This window comes from Pieris brassicae, chromosome 4, assembly GCF_905147105.1.
Source record: "Pieris brassicae chromosome 4, ilPieBrab1.1, whole genome shotgun sequence".
NCBI classification, from domain to species: domain Eukaryota; kingdom Metazoa; phylum Arthropoda; class Insecta; order Lepidoptera; family Pieridae; genus Pieris; species Pieris brassicae.
In genome coordinates, this window is record NC_059668.1 from 13,398,174 (window position 1) to 13,415,479 (window position 17,306).

A 17,306-nucleotide genomic window follows, 5' to 3' on the forward strand; every position below is an offset into this window, starting at 1 on the left:
TAAAATAGCAACCCTTTAAAAAACGTCCTATTTTAATATATAAGACATGATTATATTTCGTTGTTTATACGCATATACAAAAATTACGAAACTGAGAAGTATCTGAAGCCTAAGGTAACACGTCCAGTTCTAACATCCGGCTCGTAGGACCAACTTTTTATGGGAAACAAAAATCATGAGATATGTATGCCTATTTTAGGCTTTAGTCTACAGCGATTTATTTTATGATTAATTTGCCTGTTTTTTTATATTAAACTATTTATTTTATTTAAAACCGTAGCCGGCACACATAGATTATTTAGTCAAACACATTTAACATCGATTAATTGGAGAGTAATTTTACAACAACACGATTTTAATTTCATTATCGTAAAACGATTTCGAAGTCCTTTATGGAAGGTCGAAGCTGTTAAATAAATTCTTTTAAAGAAATTTCGGATCCCCCACGAACACTAAAGAATTCTCTTTCGAAGCACATTTTCAATTACTCGGCATAATAGATTAAAGCACCATTGTATTTAATGTTAAACCATAGTGTTTGCTCAAGAAAAATAGTATTTATAAAGACTTTTATTGACTTATTTATTAAGGAAAATTCTATTTACATTTGTTTTATTTTCGATGTCAAATTTATCCACTGCAAACATAGAAAATACACAATTAATAATTTCATACACACTAAGTGTCTCCTTATCTCTTCTTCGGCACTCTTTTAACTTTAATGAATATAATAATATTGTTATTAATTTTATTCGACTGCCACTTCACGAATATGTTATTTTCAGAGATATACAATATACATTATTTAAAACGATTCCGTGAACCGATAACACCAAAAACACCGCTAGCTTCCTCACAAGGTTTCATGGACTTTTTCTTGGGATACTTTAAAGCCTGGGATTAAAATCTTAAACCTCATAATGTCATGTTAAAAAAACTACTGATGAGGCAGATCTATAAAACATTATTTATCTATAAAACAATAGATAGCAATGATTTAATACGTTTGCTTTTGTGTTATAATTTCATAAATTATGTTTAACCTGGGCGCTGTAAACGTTCCGCTTTTGTTCAAAATTTTTTTTCCATATTCACGAAGTACTGACTTTCCAAATAGGTATTCATTTTTAATTCACATCAGTTGGCTTCATGTACAACAATTCAGCTCGCCTGTGAAGTACTCGGCCCTTGTGCATATTTGATAGAGCGCAGAGCATAGTGCAACCAATTAATTGAATCGCCGAAATATTATAAAAGGTCTATAAAACTCGTATACAACAATACCCACAGAACAATACGCACTTCAATTTTCATATAATATAGTTTTTTATTTAGATTCAAAGCTTAGTACAATGCATCAATATTGAGAGGTATATCTTGCGGGGTTTGTAATTAATTTTTTTCAAACTATTTGATTCGAGGTTGGTATGTATTACTAAAATCATCTCCGTATAGATTTCAAACATTGAATTTAGTTACAAACTCATCTCATATAGCACAGCAATTGGACGATTACGCGTTTTCAGCCAATTATATCCGATGTAATTCAACTCGAAATCCATTTGAGTGTAGTAACAAAATTATAATCAGCGCCCTCTATGCAATGATAAAGATATGACATTAATTGAAATCCTATTATGAATCCTTTGGCGTTGCGTAGAGATGTGGGGTCACTCTGCATCTTCTACCGCATTTACCATGGAGAGTGTTCAGAGGAGTTGTTCGGATTAATACCTGCAGCTGAGTTTCAGCATCGGACGTCGAGGCAAAATACAAAATTCCACCCGTATCACCTCGACGTCCGACGTTCCACGACTGAGCGTTTCTCAAGGCAATTTTTGTTAAGTTTGTGTAAGTTTGTGTAAGTATTTCCGAACCAATTCGACTTAGGGTCCTTCAAGAAAAGAGCGTACAAATTTTTAAAAGGCCGGCAACGCACTCGCGAGCCCTCTGGCATTGAGAGTGTCCATGGGCGGCGGTATCACTTAACATCAGGTGAGCCTCCTGCCCGTTTGCCCCCTATTTTATAAAAAAAAAAAAAAAAAATCACTCCTTATATGGAAATTGTATTCGTTTTTACAACAAACTCCCAAGGGAAATTAGAGAGTTATCACTAAATAAATTCAAAGACGTCGTTAAACGTAAATTAATAAATAAAGCTTTTTATAAATTTGACGAATACTTAAATGATCCTAATCCTTGGGATTGATTTGCTCCAGTTTAAACAATTTGTATGACTCAATACTTGGCGAGTGGCGGAAACTTTCTTGCCAGTTCTTCTTACCCCCTTGACTTGCGAACTGGTAGTAAATGTAAATTACAATCAATTTAACTTCTTTTTGACGTTCACAAGTGTACTTGTTTACATATATGAATAAATATATTTTGAGTTTGAGTTTGAAGAGTGCATCTGAGTAGTACAGTATATAATATCATTAAAGATATTAAACATTTCTTATGAATATTGTTAATGGTGCATCTAGAAACAACAGCAGCGTCAAGCATAACTAAGGGTGTTCTAAAGACAAAGGCTATATTTATTAAATCCCTCACGTTATTGGATAATGTAATGACAAAGTAAAACACAAATTAGCAAGTACAAAGGGTTGAACGCTAACACGGCACTACGTTATTTAGCATATACGTACTATATGTAATTATAACGTGTCACCTTCTAATAGCTTGTAATGAACTATGCAAATCTGTATAAGTAAAAATTGTCGAAATATACCTACATACATCGAAATATATTTACATTGAACAATATTATTGTGTTCGTTACTGTCAGAGTAAGGCTTATAAAAAAACTAATAAAACATTTTTAAATTTCATAATATGAAAGTGGGTGAGATATTATGAAAGACTGGAGATTCTAATTTTAATGACAGGCTATATATATAAGATCTAATTAACGCGAGTAATTGTAAGTAATAGCTTGCAAATTATATCTTAGTAATAATAATCAATTAGGGGATTTCAACCTTGTGTACAAACCAATTTCTTTAGCTGAGAGTACAACCAATTGCTAGACATTGTTACGAATGGTAAATTTCACGACACGTATCAGTCCAAAATCGTATTTACATCGTACGATTTTTGAATCTAAACCTGAGAAAACATGAAAGTATTTTCAAGATACCAGAGTTACAATAACGACTCGTTTTATTAAAATAAAGCCTTGAGGTTATACGGTACACATTAAGGTTAAGGCTGAAAGTTGAAGGGCTTAATAAAGCGTGCTCAGTTCAGTTCGATGGTTTCATAACAAGCTCAATATAAACACTTGGCATACTTAAGTATGGAAATGGATTTTTGAATAATTAAAATTCTGCCGGCGTCTAATACGATGCTAAGCATGAATAACCTTCAAATAAATAGAAATACAGCTTATAAACTCGTTGACTTTTCTATTTTCCGTAATTTTTTTTATCAAATATTAAGCGTTCGAAAAATATTATTAAAAATACATTACAGAAACCATATATAATAATGGCACTACAACCTTTTAGGTCTGAGCCTCAGATTTCTGTATTTGTTCCGTGATCATTTCTAATAGACAAGTAGGTGACCTTCCGTGACTGACACATACCGTCGAATGGGTAAAAGCATGCCCGGTTTTTTCACATTATTTTCCTTCACCGTACATGCGAGGTGCACGGAGATCGAACCTACTACCCCTAAGGGTGACAGACTTACGTTAAAACTAGGGGGTTCTACTACACTGCTATGGGGGTAGACCCCTTATTTATGCTGTTGATCTTATCTCTCAACCTTTCGTGCCTAGAACGTTTTTTCCCCTGAAATCCTTACCACCTTTCTATTCTCTACCTAAAGCTATCTTTTCTTTCTTACCTTAATACCTTTCACCTATATTTACCTTTATAGTCTACGATTATTTTTGTGTATTCCTGTATGTAAGCTTTTATTACAATGCCGTTGGCAAAGCTTTTTAAATAAATGAAAATCTTTACCGTCCGAGCACTCTGAATTGTAGACATAGAAATTCCATAAATGCACCGTTGGGGTGAAAGAAGGAAGTCCCATAAACTTTTAGTAATATTTTTACTCTGCAGCTGTAAAACAGCTATATTCTTGCTTTATAAAACATTCGAATGATATGCTAAGTCATTATTATTTGTTGTAGTTAAAAGCTACCAACTTTATTGACTTTTCACACGACGCAGCTTTTCACCGTTAACTAGGTCACACAGGACATATTAACTTAAATTACTTGACGGTTGAATGTGTGTACAATTATTCTTGATTAAATCGTATTTATTTTATGGATTTATTATTGCATTGCAACTTTTTGAACGTTTAGTTTTGAATGTAAAATTTGCATTTCTCCAACTTAAATTGTTAAGTCATCTTAAATATAAAACAAACTGTATTTGTTTCATTTCATATGTATGTTATGTTATATTATATTTACATAATTGTTTGTGGTTGATATTTTATATATACTTAACTCAATATTATTAATTTCCTAATCTTTGGGATTGATTTGCTCCAGTTCAAACAATTTGTATGACTCAAAACTTAGTGATTAAAAAGAGTGGCGGACAGTTTCTTGCCAGTTCTTCATGCCTGCTCTACGTCCTTGACTTGCAAACTGGCAGTAAATGTAAATTTACAATTAACTTCTTCTCTGACGTTCATAAGTATACTTGTTCACCTATATGAATAAAGTTAGTTTGAGTTTGAATTTGAGTTTTAAATTAAAAAAATAGTTCGCATAGCCAACGCGTGACCTTCATTCAACCTTACATTCGGATTCTTGGTTAAACACTCGTTTGGCACATTGTATTAATGCTATAATAGAAAGAGAACTTGCCTAAAACAGTATAAAATGTATCGTTTAAGAAGAAGGATTGTTTAATACATTTAAATGGGTTTAAATGATCCAGGCCCCGTCTAAACCAATGTTAAAACTAAAAGATGAAAACTAGGCCATATCTTGGAAAGAATAATGATATTTTCTATTTCGTTAGGCCGGATTCTGTATAGTTACGTCCGCTCGGATTGCTGCCAGCTGTGTACTACATAGATGTAAAACTTTGGATAAGACGCAAATGTATAGAATATTTAACCCAAAATATCTAAAGACTTAAGTCGTGTCATACAGTGTTATTTAAATGAACTGTGTTTTTTTTGAAAACACAACAATTTCAAGTGTTCCAGGAAGTGCAACCACAACAAATCAAATATTTAATATGAGAATCAAAACTGGTCAACGTTATTTTAATCAAACTGTTTTTCATATACATTTCAGTTAAGCGATTTTTATTATACATGCATATTTTAAGTTTATTCAAAAGTGTATAAAAAATATGTTTACTATGGAACACGTATCACTTATTCCACGTCATTAAATTTGTATCGCAGACATCCCTACTCATCGGCGGGAAGACAGAGGGTGAAGGCCGAGAGAAAAGTATATAAATTGTTGTTATAATAATTTCATTTATATCACGAAAATTCTTCTTACCTTAACGCCATAGGTGGATGTACCACGGGATTTTATTTCCTAATTTTGTGAATTATCTATCAAAAATATAGTAGAAAATATAAATAGCTCCATCGTTGAATCATCATGAATCTGACGGAATACAAATATTACAAGATAAAATAAGATTATATTAGTATATACAATATATTAGTATATAGAATATACAATATTACAGCTATATTTCACTTAGAACCCTGATTAATTTATTCACCTAAATCAAAAAGAAGACCGATTCGAATCGTCAACGACCAGCCACATTCCGTGCGCCTTGATCCCTTGGCGTTGCGTAGAGATGTGGTGGGGTCACTCTGTATTTACCAGGGAGAATGTTTTCAGAGGACTTCATCGGAGCTGAGTCTTACATCGTTCCACAACTGAGCGTTTCTTTATGTGGAACCAGCTACCCACTGAAGTATTTCCGAACCAATTCAACAACCAATCACCCTTCTATCAAGAAAAGAGCGTACCAATTATTTAAAGGCTGACAACGTAATAGCGAGCATTCTGGCAATATGAGTGTCCATAGGCAGTATCACTTAGCATTAGGTAAGCCGCTTGCCTCCTATTACATACAAAAGAAAACCTAAACATTCAGGAAACGCTAACGCTAAGAAACCTATAAAATTCGTTGCAAGTTTTTGTTTTAAAAGATAATGATAAGAAGTAAGATTACTAGGTATATTTATTCTAAAGGTAGGTACTCCGCCATAGGGCACCAACTTTTTAAATTTGTTTTAATGTTCTATTTCTCATATTTTATTTATTATTATTACTATGTATGAATACTATAAATATTATCTATTTGTGCGTTGGACATAACTAACATATTTATTTTTAGTTCTAATACATTCTAATCATATATTAAATCTTGCGTCAATTCCATTTATTCACTATCTTTTGGCTGTCCTAAATCAAAGAGCTGTGAAGTCCCCCATGCTTCCATATTTTCGCACCCCAACACAGTCGTATAATAGCTATTGACAAAATTTATAGACGTTTATGCCGCATTTCATTTGGAATTAGCTAAATACGAAAGAATAAATGTTCTTGAAGTACTGTACTTTTTTAACTAAACTGATTGGATATTAAAAGAAATAGTTTATTTATTAGTAACATAAGCTAGAACATTTTATTTTTAAAATAATTAAACTGTTGTAAAAATATTTTTAGAAACATAACCAAGGTAAAGGATGGATTAGAACACGCTCAGTCACTAAAATGGAGGTGGGCCGGACATGTGGCGCGTCTAGTGACAAGAGATGGACGAAAACGGTGACCACACGGGCGGGTCCACAGGAAAAAATAAAGAGAGGTAGACCTGTGGCTAGCTGGGAAGACGACGTCATAAGAACAGCTGGTTCAAACTGGATGCAAGTAGCCCAATCTAGAGAGGACTGGCTCTTCGGAGGAGGCCTTCACCTACAGAGGAGTTCTTACAGAATGAAGAATAATAATTTAATAGTAAGGTTAAGGAAAAACTAAACTTTAGAATACAAACTTAATTACTAACAAAACTAATAATTGTATGTAAGTAAACTAACTTAATCAAACTTCTTGTTTTATAAGTAAAAATTAATTGGCTTTTTTGTTTTTATTATTATAAATATTTTTACTATTCAATTATACTTTATAACCTTTTTATAAGTTTGCAAGCTCAATCGAAACAATATTCATGGCCATTAAATATCATCTTCATCATTAGCACAATCAATTATAACATATTATGAGTCAAAATAAAAAAAATTGATGTAGGTAAAAATGTAATTTACGTATATAATTAAACCAAGGCGTAGAACTTATGAGAAGAACGTAGAAGACACACTCCGCCACTTTTGTTGTTCAACATGTCTGTAAGTATATCCAATCATTACAAATCTCATAATAACGCATAAAATCCCTATATATTATTTCAAGCACTCTCTCTCGTACTAAGTAGCATTCATTTGTTTAAATATGTCATTCACGCTCCCCAAGATGTAAGTAACCACAAAGCACTTTAATACTCTAAAAGGTCGGTCGTCCACGTATGTTCCCATTCAAAGATGGCGTGAGCAATCACAAAAGAGCGGAAACGAGCAGCGCAGAAACACAGCCGTTAATAAACGTCCTTCCTCGATGTCGTACGCCATCGAGTTTTCAAAGAGACATTTTTGTTTCATTTAAAAATCAAGTTTCATTTTACAAGCTGCATCTCTTTGACATCTATTCACGAACACGGTTCATTCAACGTTAGCGTACGCATGTAAAGAATTGTAAGGTATATGAAGTCTTTAGTCAAATTTATTTCACTGGAGCTTTCATTGGAATTGAAGAAGCTTGAATTTCCATATGGAATTTTGATTTCAAGGATGACTTCTGTATTTAAAATTTAATAATGTGTACGAGATTATTTATCTCGCATCATTCAATGTTTCTTATGCAATCACAAAATAAGCCTGGATATCCATAGTTCCTCCCCACACACTTTAAAATCGATTTTCGTTATTCGCTTTGGAATATCGATTGTATATTGTGGTTATTTTACCAATGTATCAGTGTGCAGAGCATTGGCAAGTTTTTATCAATAAAAAATAAAATAAAACACAAACGTGGTTTTTTATCATTATATCGTTTCATATTAAAGATAAGTTTTATACTAGCACGTATAAAAGACGTTTTATACACAAATTGAGAATTTTTTTAAGCTCTTTGCAACAAAAGAATTCAATTTACTCGGATAACATGAAAAATAGCGCGAATGATATATTTCACAGGCAGACGCCCGTTTTACTGGTCCAGGGCAATCTTGGGACATTCAAATTGATGGTAAGGGTACGTTTCACCATTAGGGGGGCCTTATTAATTCCCCTTTCGACAGGCCGACCGAGGAGGTCATAAATTCACCTCAACCAAAGGGATGACCAATTTCGGAACATTTACGAGCCACAAATTACGCGACCACTGAAATATACTCGGGACGAGTGCCGGGTGAGACGAGAAAAAGCCCAAATGTTAATTTAATGTTGAAAGCTACAGAGCTTTAGTATTCAAGATAGGAGAAATATCGGCCACCCGCGAGGTCCTAATTTTATGCAGAGTAAATGAGCTGTGAGCAAGCCCTCCCGAATCGATACTAATTTAGGCAAAGCTACAATTATGAGTAAAGTACAATATAGTCAGGGGATGTTAAAATTTATAGTATATTATATATAATAACTAAGTTATTATAATAAATAAATAAAAACTTAATTCATGACAAATAGGTTGTGACAAAATTATTGCTAGTCCCACTCTAGGATGGGGTTATGGGTCACTAGATAACAATTACACAGTGGAAAAAAATCCTTATGTGCATTCATGTACGTACATATAGTTTAAACTGTAAAAGAATCATCGTGAGGAAACCGTTTCGGCTAAGACCAAAAAATCGAACATGTGTCTCAGATGCAAAAACCTACACAAAAAAGGTTTTATAGGCGATATTAAAAAGTATATTGGGCGAAAGTGACGTAAACAAATCAATACTAACTTAATACGCAACGATATAAGTGATAGAATTTCAAAAGTAATTTATTATTAACCATTCATACGTGAGCAGGGTCGCATATTTTTAAAAAGACTTTGTTTATGTTATTTATAAGTTATTAGTAAAATACTTCTCTTATAATAAATTCATTTTAACATTATATATTATACGCCTTTTAGAATCCCTTTATACTTGGTTCTCATCAGTAAAGGCCATCAACACACACGTAATAAAGTAGACAAGTTAATATAATAGTTGTTTTCTTCAATTATTCTGCATATTGAAATTTGCTACGTGCTTCAAAGTGGTAAGTAAAAAAAACACAACAACAAGTCTGGCTCCTAATAAACTGTTATTGTTATTCTACGTAGAAAAATAGACGAAAATAAACAAATATATAGTATTTTATAGTAATAATAATAATATTTAAAAAATAATTAATACATTAAAACAAATTTAAAAAGTTTGGTCTCTGTGGCAGTGTACCTTTAACGCTGGCAGCATTTCCTCGCTGTACTTATTCGTTGACTAGGAAACCACCAGCTTTGGGGTCACCTGTACTAGGTACTAGGCGTCAACCTACTTGTCATTTCGGAGACTAAAACACTTGTTGGGTAGCAGAGCCAGCGGAGTTAGTTAGTTATTTAATATCTTTAGGTAACTTTTATTGACTAAATAACATTATCTATACTTGACCGTAAAAAGAACAAAACATTCAGCAACTTTGTGTTTTGATGTTTGTTTTATTTGTACGATATATAGTTTGGTAACGTTGAAGCTAACTGTTTTATCACTTTATTGCATGAGATGGCATAAACTTGCGAAAGCTTTGGCAATAAAACGCTACTATTGGGCCATTGTATGTTGAATAAGGTCGAACCTAAAGTATTCACAGATGGGAAGAAAATAAAAAGGCATAGTTCTACCAAACGAGAGTCTATAACAAGGAACTTCCTTTGGAATATCAAGACGAATAAATTCTTCAAAGTTTTATAATATGAACCAAAGTACACAATATTATTCTTCATGGAAACTACTATTTTATTTACTGAATTAACTAAAAAAAACTTAAAACTACTATTTTATTACACTTACTCGATTAATCTTATTCAATATATTAATTGTGAAAATTTATCATGTGGCTAATTGTATATTTAACATAAGTGATTTTGATGATCTTTTCTCAGGTCATAAAATGGCATAAGTCCTTTTAATTCAATACATCAGATTGTCAAATAAAGACAAATCAAAACAAGTATTGAAATATTGTCTTGTATTCATTCTTAAAGTGTATAAGTATATACATGTTAGAGCCTTCGCGCAATTCTCATCCCTGTTATTGTAGATTGCTGTGCACCGATGAACTTACTATCTATGTGTGTATCATTACTATGTATGTGTAGTGAAGGAAACCATCGTGAGGAAATCAGCATGCCTTAGACCCAAAAACCAAGACCTAAGCGTGTGTCAAGCATTACGAGGGAAAAATAATGATAACAAAGCAAATACAAAAATCCCTGACCTAAATCACGAGGCCCTAAAAAGATATTGTCAAAATTGCTACTTTACGCAAAACGTATCAATTGAATTCCAATTTGCAACCGTTTGGTATTATATGTATGTAGTATATACATATGTAATACGTATAAAAAAATGCTCTCATGTATTAATTGCTTGCGCAGTGTAATGCTTCATTTAATGGCAATCTTTCGCTCACTCAATGGGTTATAATAGCTTCAGTATTCACAATCGAACAAACATCAGATATGGAGTGCTAATTGGAACATTAAAATTAATTATTATAACCTTTTCAGAGATTTTTTATCATCCAATTTATTAATATTTTTTTATTGATTCTTGATAATTCTAGTGAGATCAGTTGCCTGGAAGAGATTGCTTGAAAGCGCGCCCCTTTCCCTTCTAAGTATTATATAATAAAAAATAGTGTAATACTGTAAAATAATTACGTAAAAAGTACCAAGATTTTCTAAATCTCTTCCAACCGATATAATATTAGTTAATGCAGGCTATAATCGTATTATTATACTTTGACGTTTGACTAATTTCTATACCCTAAGACACTTAACATGCGAAAGCGGTAGCATTCACCCTACCCAACAAGAAACGGTCCTTATTTGTACAACACTGTTGACTCGGTTGAACTAATACTCTACTTGAGAACTCATGCGTAGGCATATTAAACAGCGAAAACAAACACAGAATTACTCATAATAACTTAGAAACTAATATTATTGTGCGTTATACATCTATGAATAAACCTGCCTATCGACTGTTGATCAAAATCGTTATTTTAAATTTAGCTATGTTGTACATGTTTATTTGAATATGTTAAGAAGTTTCGTATTATATATAATGGAACCAGACCCATTAATGTATCTTAAACTCAAAATAACTCTATTCATACAGGTAACAATTACACTTATGAACGTCAACAGAAAAGATGTTAAATTGATTCTAAACTTACATTAACTACCAATTCGCAAGTCAAGGGCATAGAGCGGGCAAGAATAACTAGCAAGAAACTCTCCTCCGCCACTCTTTTTAATTGCCAAGTTTTGAGTCATACAAATTGTTTTAACTGGAGCAAATTAATCCTAAGGATTCAGATCATTTAAATAATCGTCGTTAATGCAAAATATGACCTACGTTACGGTATGATACGTTACAAAGAAATGCTCTTGATGAAGTACAAAATTAAATAATAACTTTTATTTTTATTTAACAAAGATATATATACTTTACATACTAAGTACTTCAACAGGCAGTTAATTAATTTTACAAATATGGTAGAAATTCTCATTAAGCGAGACCCACGTAATATCATCTGAATATCCATGTCCAAAAATGTAATTTAATTATCTTTTAAATATATTATACCTGCCTTTTTTAAATGCTCTTGGTGTTGCCTGAAGGTTTTATACTCTTGATTTTGTTTTTTTTAATGGCCACCGATGGCCCAATTTCGACAATTGTTGTAAAAAAGGAGTTTATCTAAAAGATTTGTATCCAGAACAATAATTTAAAAAAGCGATAGTGGAATGCTTTTTTTGGTACTAATTTCAGTGCAGTTTATTTCTTCAGTCTATCAGTTGTAGAATTACTAAACGTATTAAATATAATAATGCTTGCTTTATATCGTTTGCTTATTGTTTGTTACAAATATATAATTAAACTTCATAATATCTTTGCTTAGCCTTTTATTGTACGTGTATAATACGGGTTGACGGAGTATATATTTATGTAGAAATAATTTAAATCGCAGATATACTAGACAAGTTATATCCAAATAGATATTTTAAGGAGACAGGGATTATTATACTAAGCTGTCATAAATTCAATAAATTTACTTAATCAGATTTACTATAATTGTAACGAATTGTCAGGTTGTTTACAGATAAATAAGAGAACTTTGGCAGCCGTCGTCTAATCGAACTTCTGACCACGACTTCAAAACAATCAAGACGTTCAGAGATACAAATTGGATTAGAAGGATTATGAAGGTTCCACTATTTTTGCTATTAGTTCCCAAATAGTATTAGTCAAAATATCTTTGCAATTTTATATAACATGCCATATTTCTTTAACGCGAAATTTATTACATTATTTACTTTCGATTTTTGAGAGTAATCGTGTACAGTGAGAGATTCGTTAAAGAATTTTTATTTATTTTTATATTTACATCTAAAATTCGCAATATTAGCGTGTTTGACAGATTCAAGGGGGCATTGAGGATGCATGTTAAGGGTGAATATAGTGGACCAAAATTGGGACGTATATCTCGCTCGTATATGCATGGCGTTAAGTTTCTCATGTAAATAAAATATAATTTTGTAATGAGAAATAAAGTTCTTTAAACATAAATGTTATATTTGTTGTATCCGAAATATGCTTGGAAAAAACGAAAACTGGTATAATTATTATCTGAGGATATCTTTATTATCATTATATATTAATATTTAAAAAAAACCGGGGCACTAAAGGCAATTTCTGAATTTGTTTCATGATCATTTGTCAATTTAATAGGCAAGTACGTTGTCAGCCTTCTGTGATTGACAAACACCGTCGACTTTTCAGGTATAAGGCAAGCTAGTTTCCTCACGATGTTTTCCTTCACCGTTTGAGCGAATGTTAAATGCGCACATAGAAAGAAAGTCTATTCGTGCACAGCCGTTGGTCGATCCTACGACCTCAGGGATGAGAGTTCCACGCTGACGCCACTAGGCCTACACTACTCTGTATAGTATATTATATATGTTATATTATGTTCGGCTATACTAGTCTTATCTCGGTGCATAAAGTAAATGGAAAGCAACGGGTGCAAAATATATAAAATACTTAGTATATCATATAACACAAAGTAGGACACAAAGGGAATAAAAGTTGATATCCATATCCCGACCTTTAAACCCCGAAACAAAAACCCTTCAATTTCATACCGTGATATACGATATCAAATGGTTTTATGACACCTTCCTTTTAGTCGAATAATACATCCAATATCCCCGTAACGTAAATCTAATATCTATAAAAGAAAATTTTACATCTTACCTTTGAAAACGGCTCGTCCTGTCGAATATCTCTCAAGAAGTCGTATATTATGCAAAGAGGCACCACCATAATAGCCGGCTCCTTGCACAAAGTCGCTGCTGTCGCGAACAAAAGTGTCCCCACTAAAGTGCACCATTGTAAGAGTTCACCTGCATCTTCACTTGCACACGCATTACAATGACATTTACTCAGTTGCACGGGCCCCACGCTAACTTCACACACATTAAACACTTTCAAGGGTCCAGTTTTACCAGCCTTCAACAATTTCCTAACACTAATCAATAATTGTTGTACGAGTCCGTGACAACTTAGGCGAAAGTTTTGATCTTCAGCGTCCAGGTGCCGCGTGAGAATTTGTTTGTAACTGTCCCTACAATGTCGACGATGGCTCCGATTCCGGATCCTCAAGTGTTCCGTGTATAAGAGGAAGCTCAGTAGAAAAAAGTTGCATGCGGCCAGGTCAGCTCTACCCACAATTCCAGCCACGGCTTCAGTGTGGATGGGATGAGAGGCGAAGGACAAACCTGTAACCACAGTTCCCACTTTCATGCAATATGTAGGTAACAGCCGCTTTGCTGTTATCACGACAAGTGCAGTGGCCGTCGAATGGAAGAACACATTGAGGAGATGGTAACTCCAGGGCTTGAATCCGCTAAATGCGTAATTGAGACGATACGTCGCGACGCACAGTGGTCTGTACGAGCCGTGTGACCCAGGATCTGTGAGCGGCGTTCCCCAAAAGTCATTTTCAAATAACGCCTTAATCGGTGTATGTCCGATGACATCTGGGTTCGAGAGTATCGCTCGTCTGCAAGGAAATAATGAAATGTTACCTTTTATTTATAATAATATCCTGCTTGTTTCGCTATGATATACACGTAATTGGTTAATGCAAAAGTGCGTCTAATTCTAAGTATAAAAATAACCTGTTAAACATATATTTTTTTTAACATAACAGGGGCAAAGTATTAGTGGGCACACTACTACACTTAAATTGCCAGAGGGCTATCAAGTACGTTGTCAGGCTGTTTAGAATTAGAAGAAAGATATAGCGAGGGAATTTTTCTACTAATATTAGCCGTTACTACAAGTAATATTTTGTTGGTCTTATTTTAGCCTTAATTAACCCGAATTAAATACATTAAAAAACTTCTAAAATATACTACATATGCTGCATAATGTCCCAAAGATGTCGTTAGTTTCAACTTCAAAATTTATGGCTAGTCTTCGTGACTGTAATATTAAGAGACATCGAAATCGGTAGGTAATCGTGACAGTTGGCGTAAAATGCCATGGGAATTGCTCAAACGACTTTTGTCACGTAGGTTTCATTACTAGATTAAATGCCGTGACTGTAATGCTTTTATTAAATTAACTTTTAACTTACATCAATTATATTAAACGACTAATTATACTATTATGGATATGTAGTTAATATTATATAATTCGTCGCTAACATTTATATTAAAGGTCTTTGTTTAGTTTATACTTAAACACGATACGCACATTTGTTAGACTATCTACGATGTCGGATTCCAACTCGTCAAAAAAGTGGTGTAAACGTACAAGACCCAGAGGACGTCGGTTTAAAGCTTGGTATAAAGGGGTTTAATTTGCGCTATGACTTCCTTATACAGTGAAGGAAAGTATTATAATGAAACTTCTGACGGCCGAAAATTACAATTAAATAATACTAATGCAACAGTCGCTGAATTGTGTCTATGTCACGCTGTCCTACAGCCAATATGGGGATGTTACTTTAATGAACAAAATCAGAAAAAACCGGATTAGGTGAGAACGGATTACCACGGATAAGATTACTAATCTTACGCATATGCACATTTTAGGCACGAAAAATCTAGGATATTTGAAATAAAGACAAGATGCGCTCATCTGAAAGACAGCTCCAAATACTATTTTATATAAATTGTTATCTTAATGAATAATACATTATATTATGTCTATATGCTTTTTGAAATTGACGATGAAAATAAACGTAATGGTAGTAATTACATTCACGGCGAAACAATCATTGTGTCGCATTGGAAGACACGTCCCTTGAAAGATCACCTAAGGATCACCTAGGATTAAGCTTGACGAGCCGTATTTTTAACGTGTGGAAAAATATATTCGTAAAAGCTTATTTTATTAAAATGTTTTATATCAAATAGGAAAAACAAATTAACTTGGTACTTAAATACAATTGATATAAAAAGCGATCTTTCCCTGGTGTTTAGAGTTAGTAAAAATAAAAAGAATAGTGAAATTCCACTGTCTCAAAATTACTTAAATAATGATGTTTGTCTAAAACTTACACATAGAATTGTAGATTTATGTTAGAGATATGAAATGGTTTCCATATCCTATAGCTTTGATTTCTGGTTCTTGACAGTTATCGGATTCTGTATTATATGGTCTTGACACCGAAGTTTAATTAATGTTCAACTACGAAGACGAGAAATATTTTTAATAATTTTACACTCCTTTGGAATATAACAACACTGCCATACCAAACCTTTTAAATGTTATAGTGTGTTGTTTTTTAAATAATATTATTATGAATTATTTAAAAGTATATTTTCTAATTACCTACTACGATAAATAACCAAGTTTTTGAACGTTAATAGCGCATTCAAAATTAGAATTCCTAACAATTATAATACGTATACATATGCCCAAAAAGGTAGGTTAGGTAGGAAGAAAATCCTGGAATGTTATCCAACTATCACTCATGGCGATATTACAAAAAATCCGCGCCGGCTTTAACAACTGTTTTAAATCTGGTACTTGTCCTCGAATTAGATTTTTTTTGAAAATTGTTCGCCTTAGTACTTGCTGACCCTGCCATAAACCTCCTTGCATCTCTTTGATTGATAGTATATATAGATTGATAGTACAGATAGATGGTATATGTCTATGTTTTTTTTTGAAGTTATATTTCTTTGGCGCGTTAGAGAAAAATTATGAGAGTAAATTTTTACAAAGCACGCGCACACCTTCACAAAAAACCGACACCCGCACTCCGTCACAGTAAACCGACACCATGAATTTAGCATAGTCAACATTTTAAAATAAAAAAATCCATTTCTTTAATTATATAGAAATATTTTTTATGCTATTTAAAAAAATATTTAATTAGATAATGCGTTATAATAAAGTTAGTGTCGTTTCTTCTACAAAAATAGAATAAGGCGAAAAATAAAATTTTAAAAAGATTTTTACCTTGTTATGCTATAGAAGTATAACATCTAACGCTTCTACATAAGTACACAAACATGTTTTTTTTTAATCCAGAATATTAATGTGATTTAAAAATAACTTAATGTAGCATAAAACGATTTCGGAGCGCGACGCACTACTACAATTAAAATTCAAAACCCATCCCCTACCTGTTATACATGTGTATATGGAAGTTTCGCGTAGCTTTAGTCTAAAGATCCACCAAACAACTTAACTTTTTTACATTCTAAATTCTATTTTATATTTTTTTTGTTTTGTATAGTCAATATTTTATTCTTAAGGTTGTAAATAAATGAAGACTTAATAATAATAATATATGTATTTTTCTTATAGAACACATATATTATTACAAACAAGCAGGATGCTCATCTGATGTTAAGTCATACCACCGCCCATGGACATTGTCCAATGCCAGAGGGCTCGAGAGTGCGTTGCCAGCCTAAGAATTGGTACGCTCTTTTGTTGAAGGACCCTAAGTTTTTT

At 32.8% G+C, this 17,306-nt stretch overlaps 1 protein-coding gene across 2 annotated transcripts in view; it reads right to left on the minus strand.

Annotated features, from left to right (window-relative positions):
• LOC123708849 (protein O-mannosyl-transferase TMTC1-like) overlaps positions 1 to 17,306 on the minus strand; it is an 89,950-nt gene that overhangs the window by 54,080 nt on the left and 18,564 nt on the right. For both annotated transcript variants that reach the window (XM_045659783.1, XM_045659784.1), the window contains exon 3: positions 13,584 to 14,391. In XM_045659783.1, coding sequence (XP_045515739.1) covers positions 13,584 to 14,391 — 808 coding nt within the window. The remainder of the gene's footprint in view (positions 1 to 13,583; positions 14,392 to 17,306) is intronic.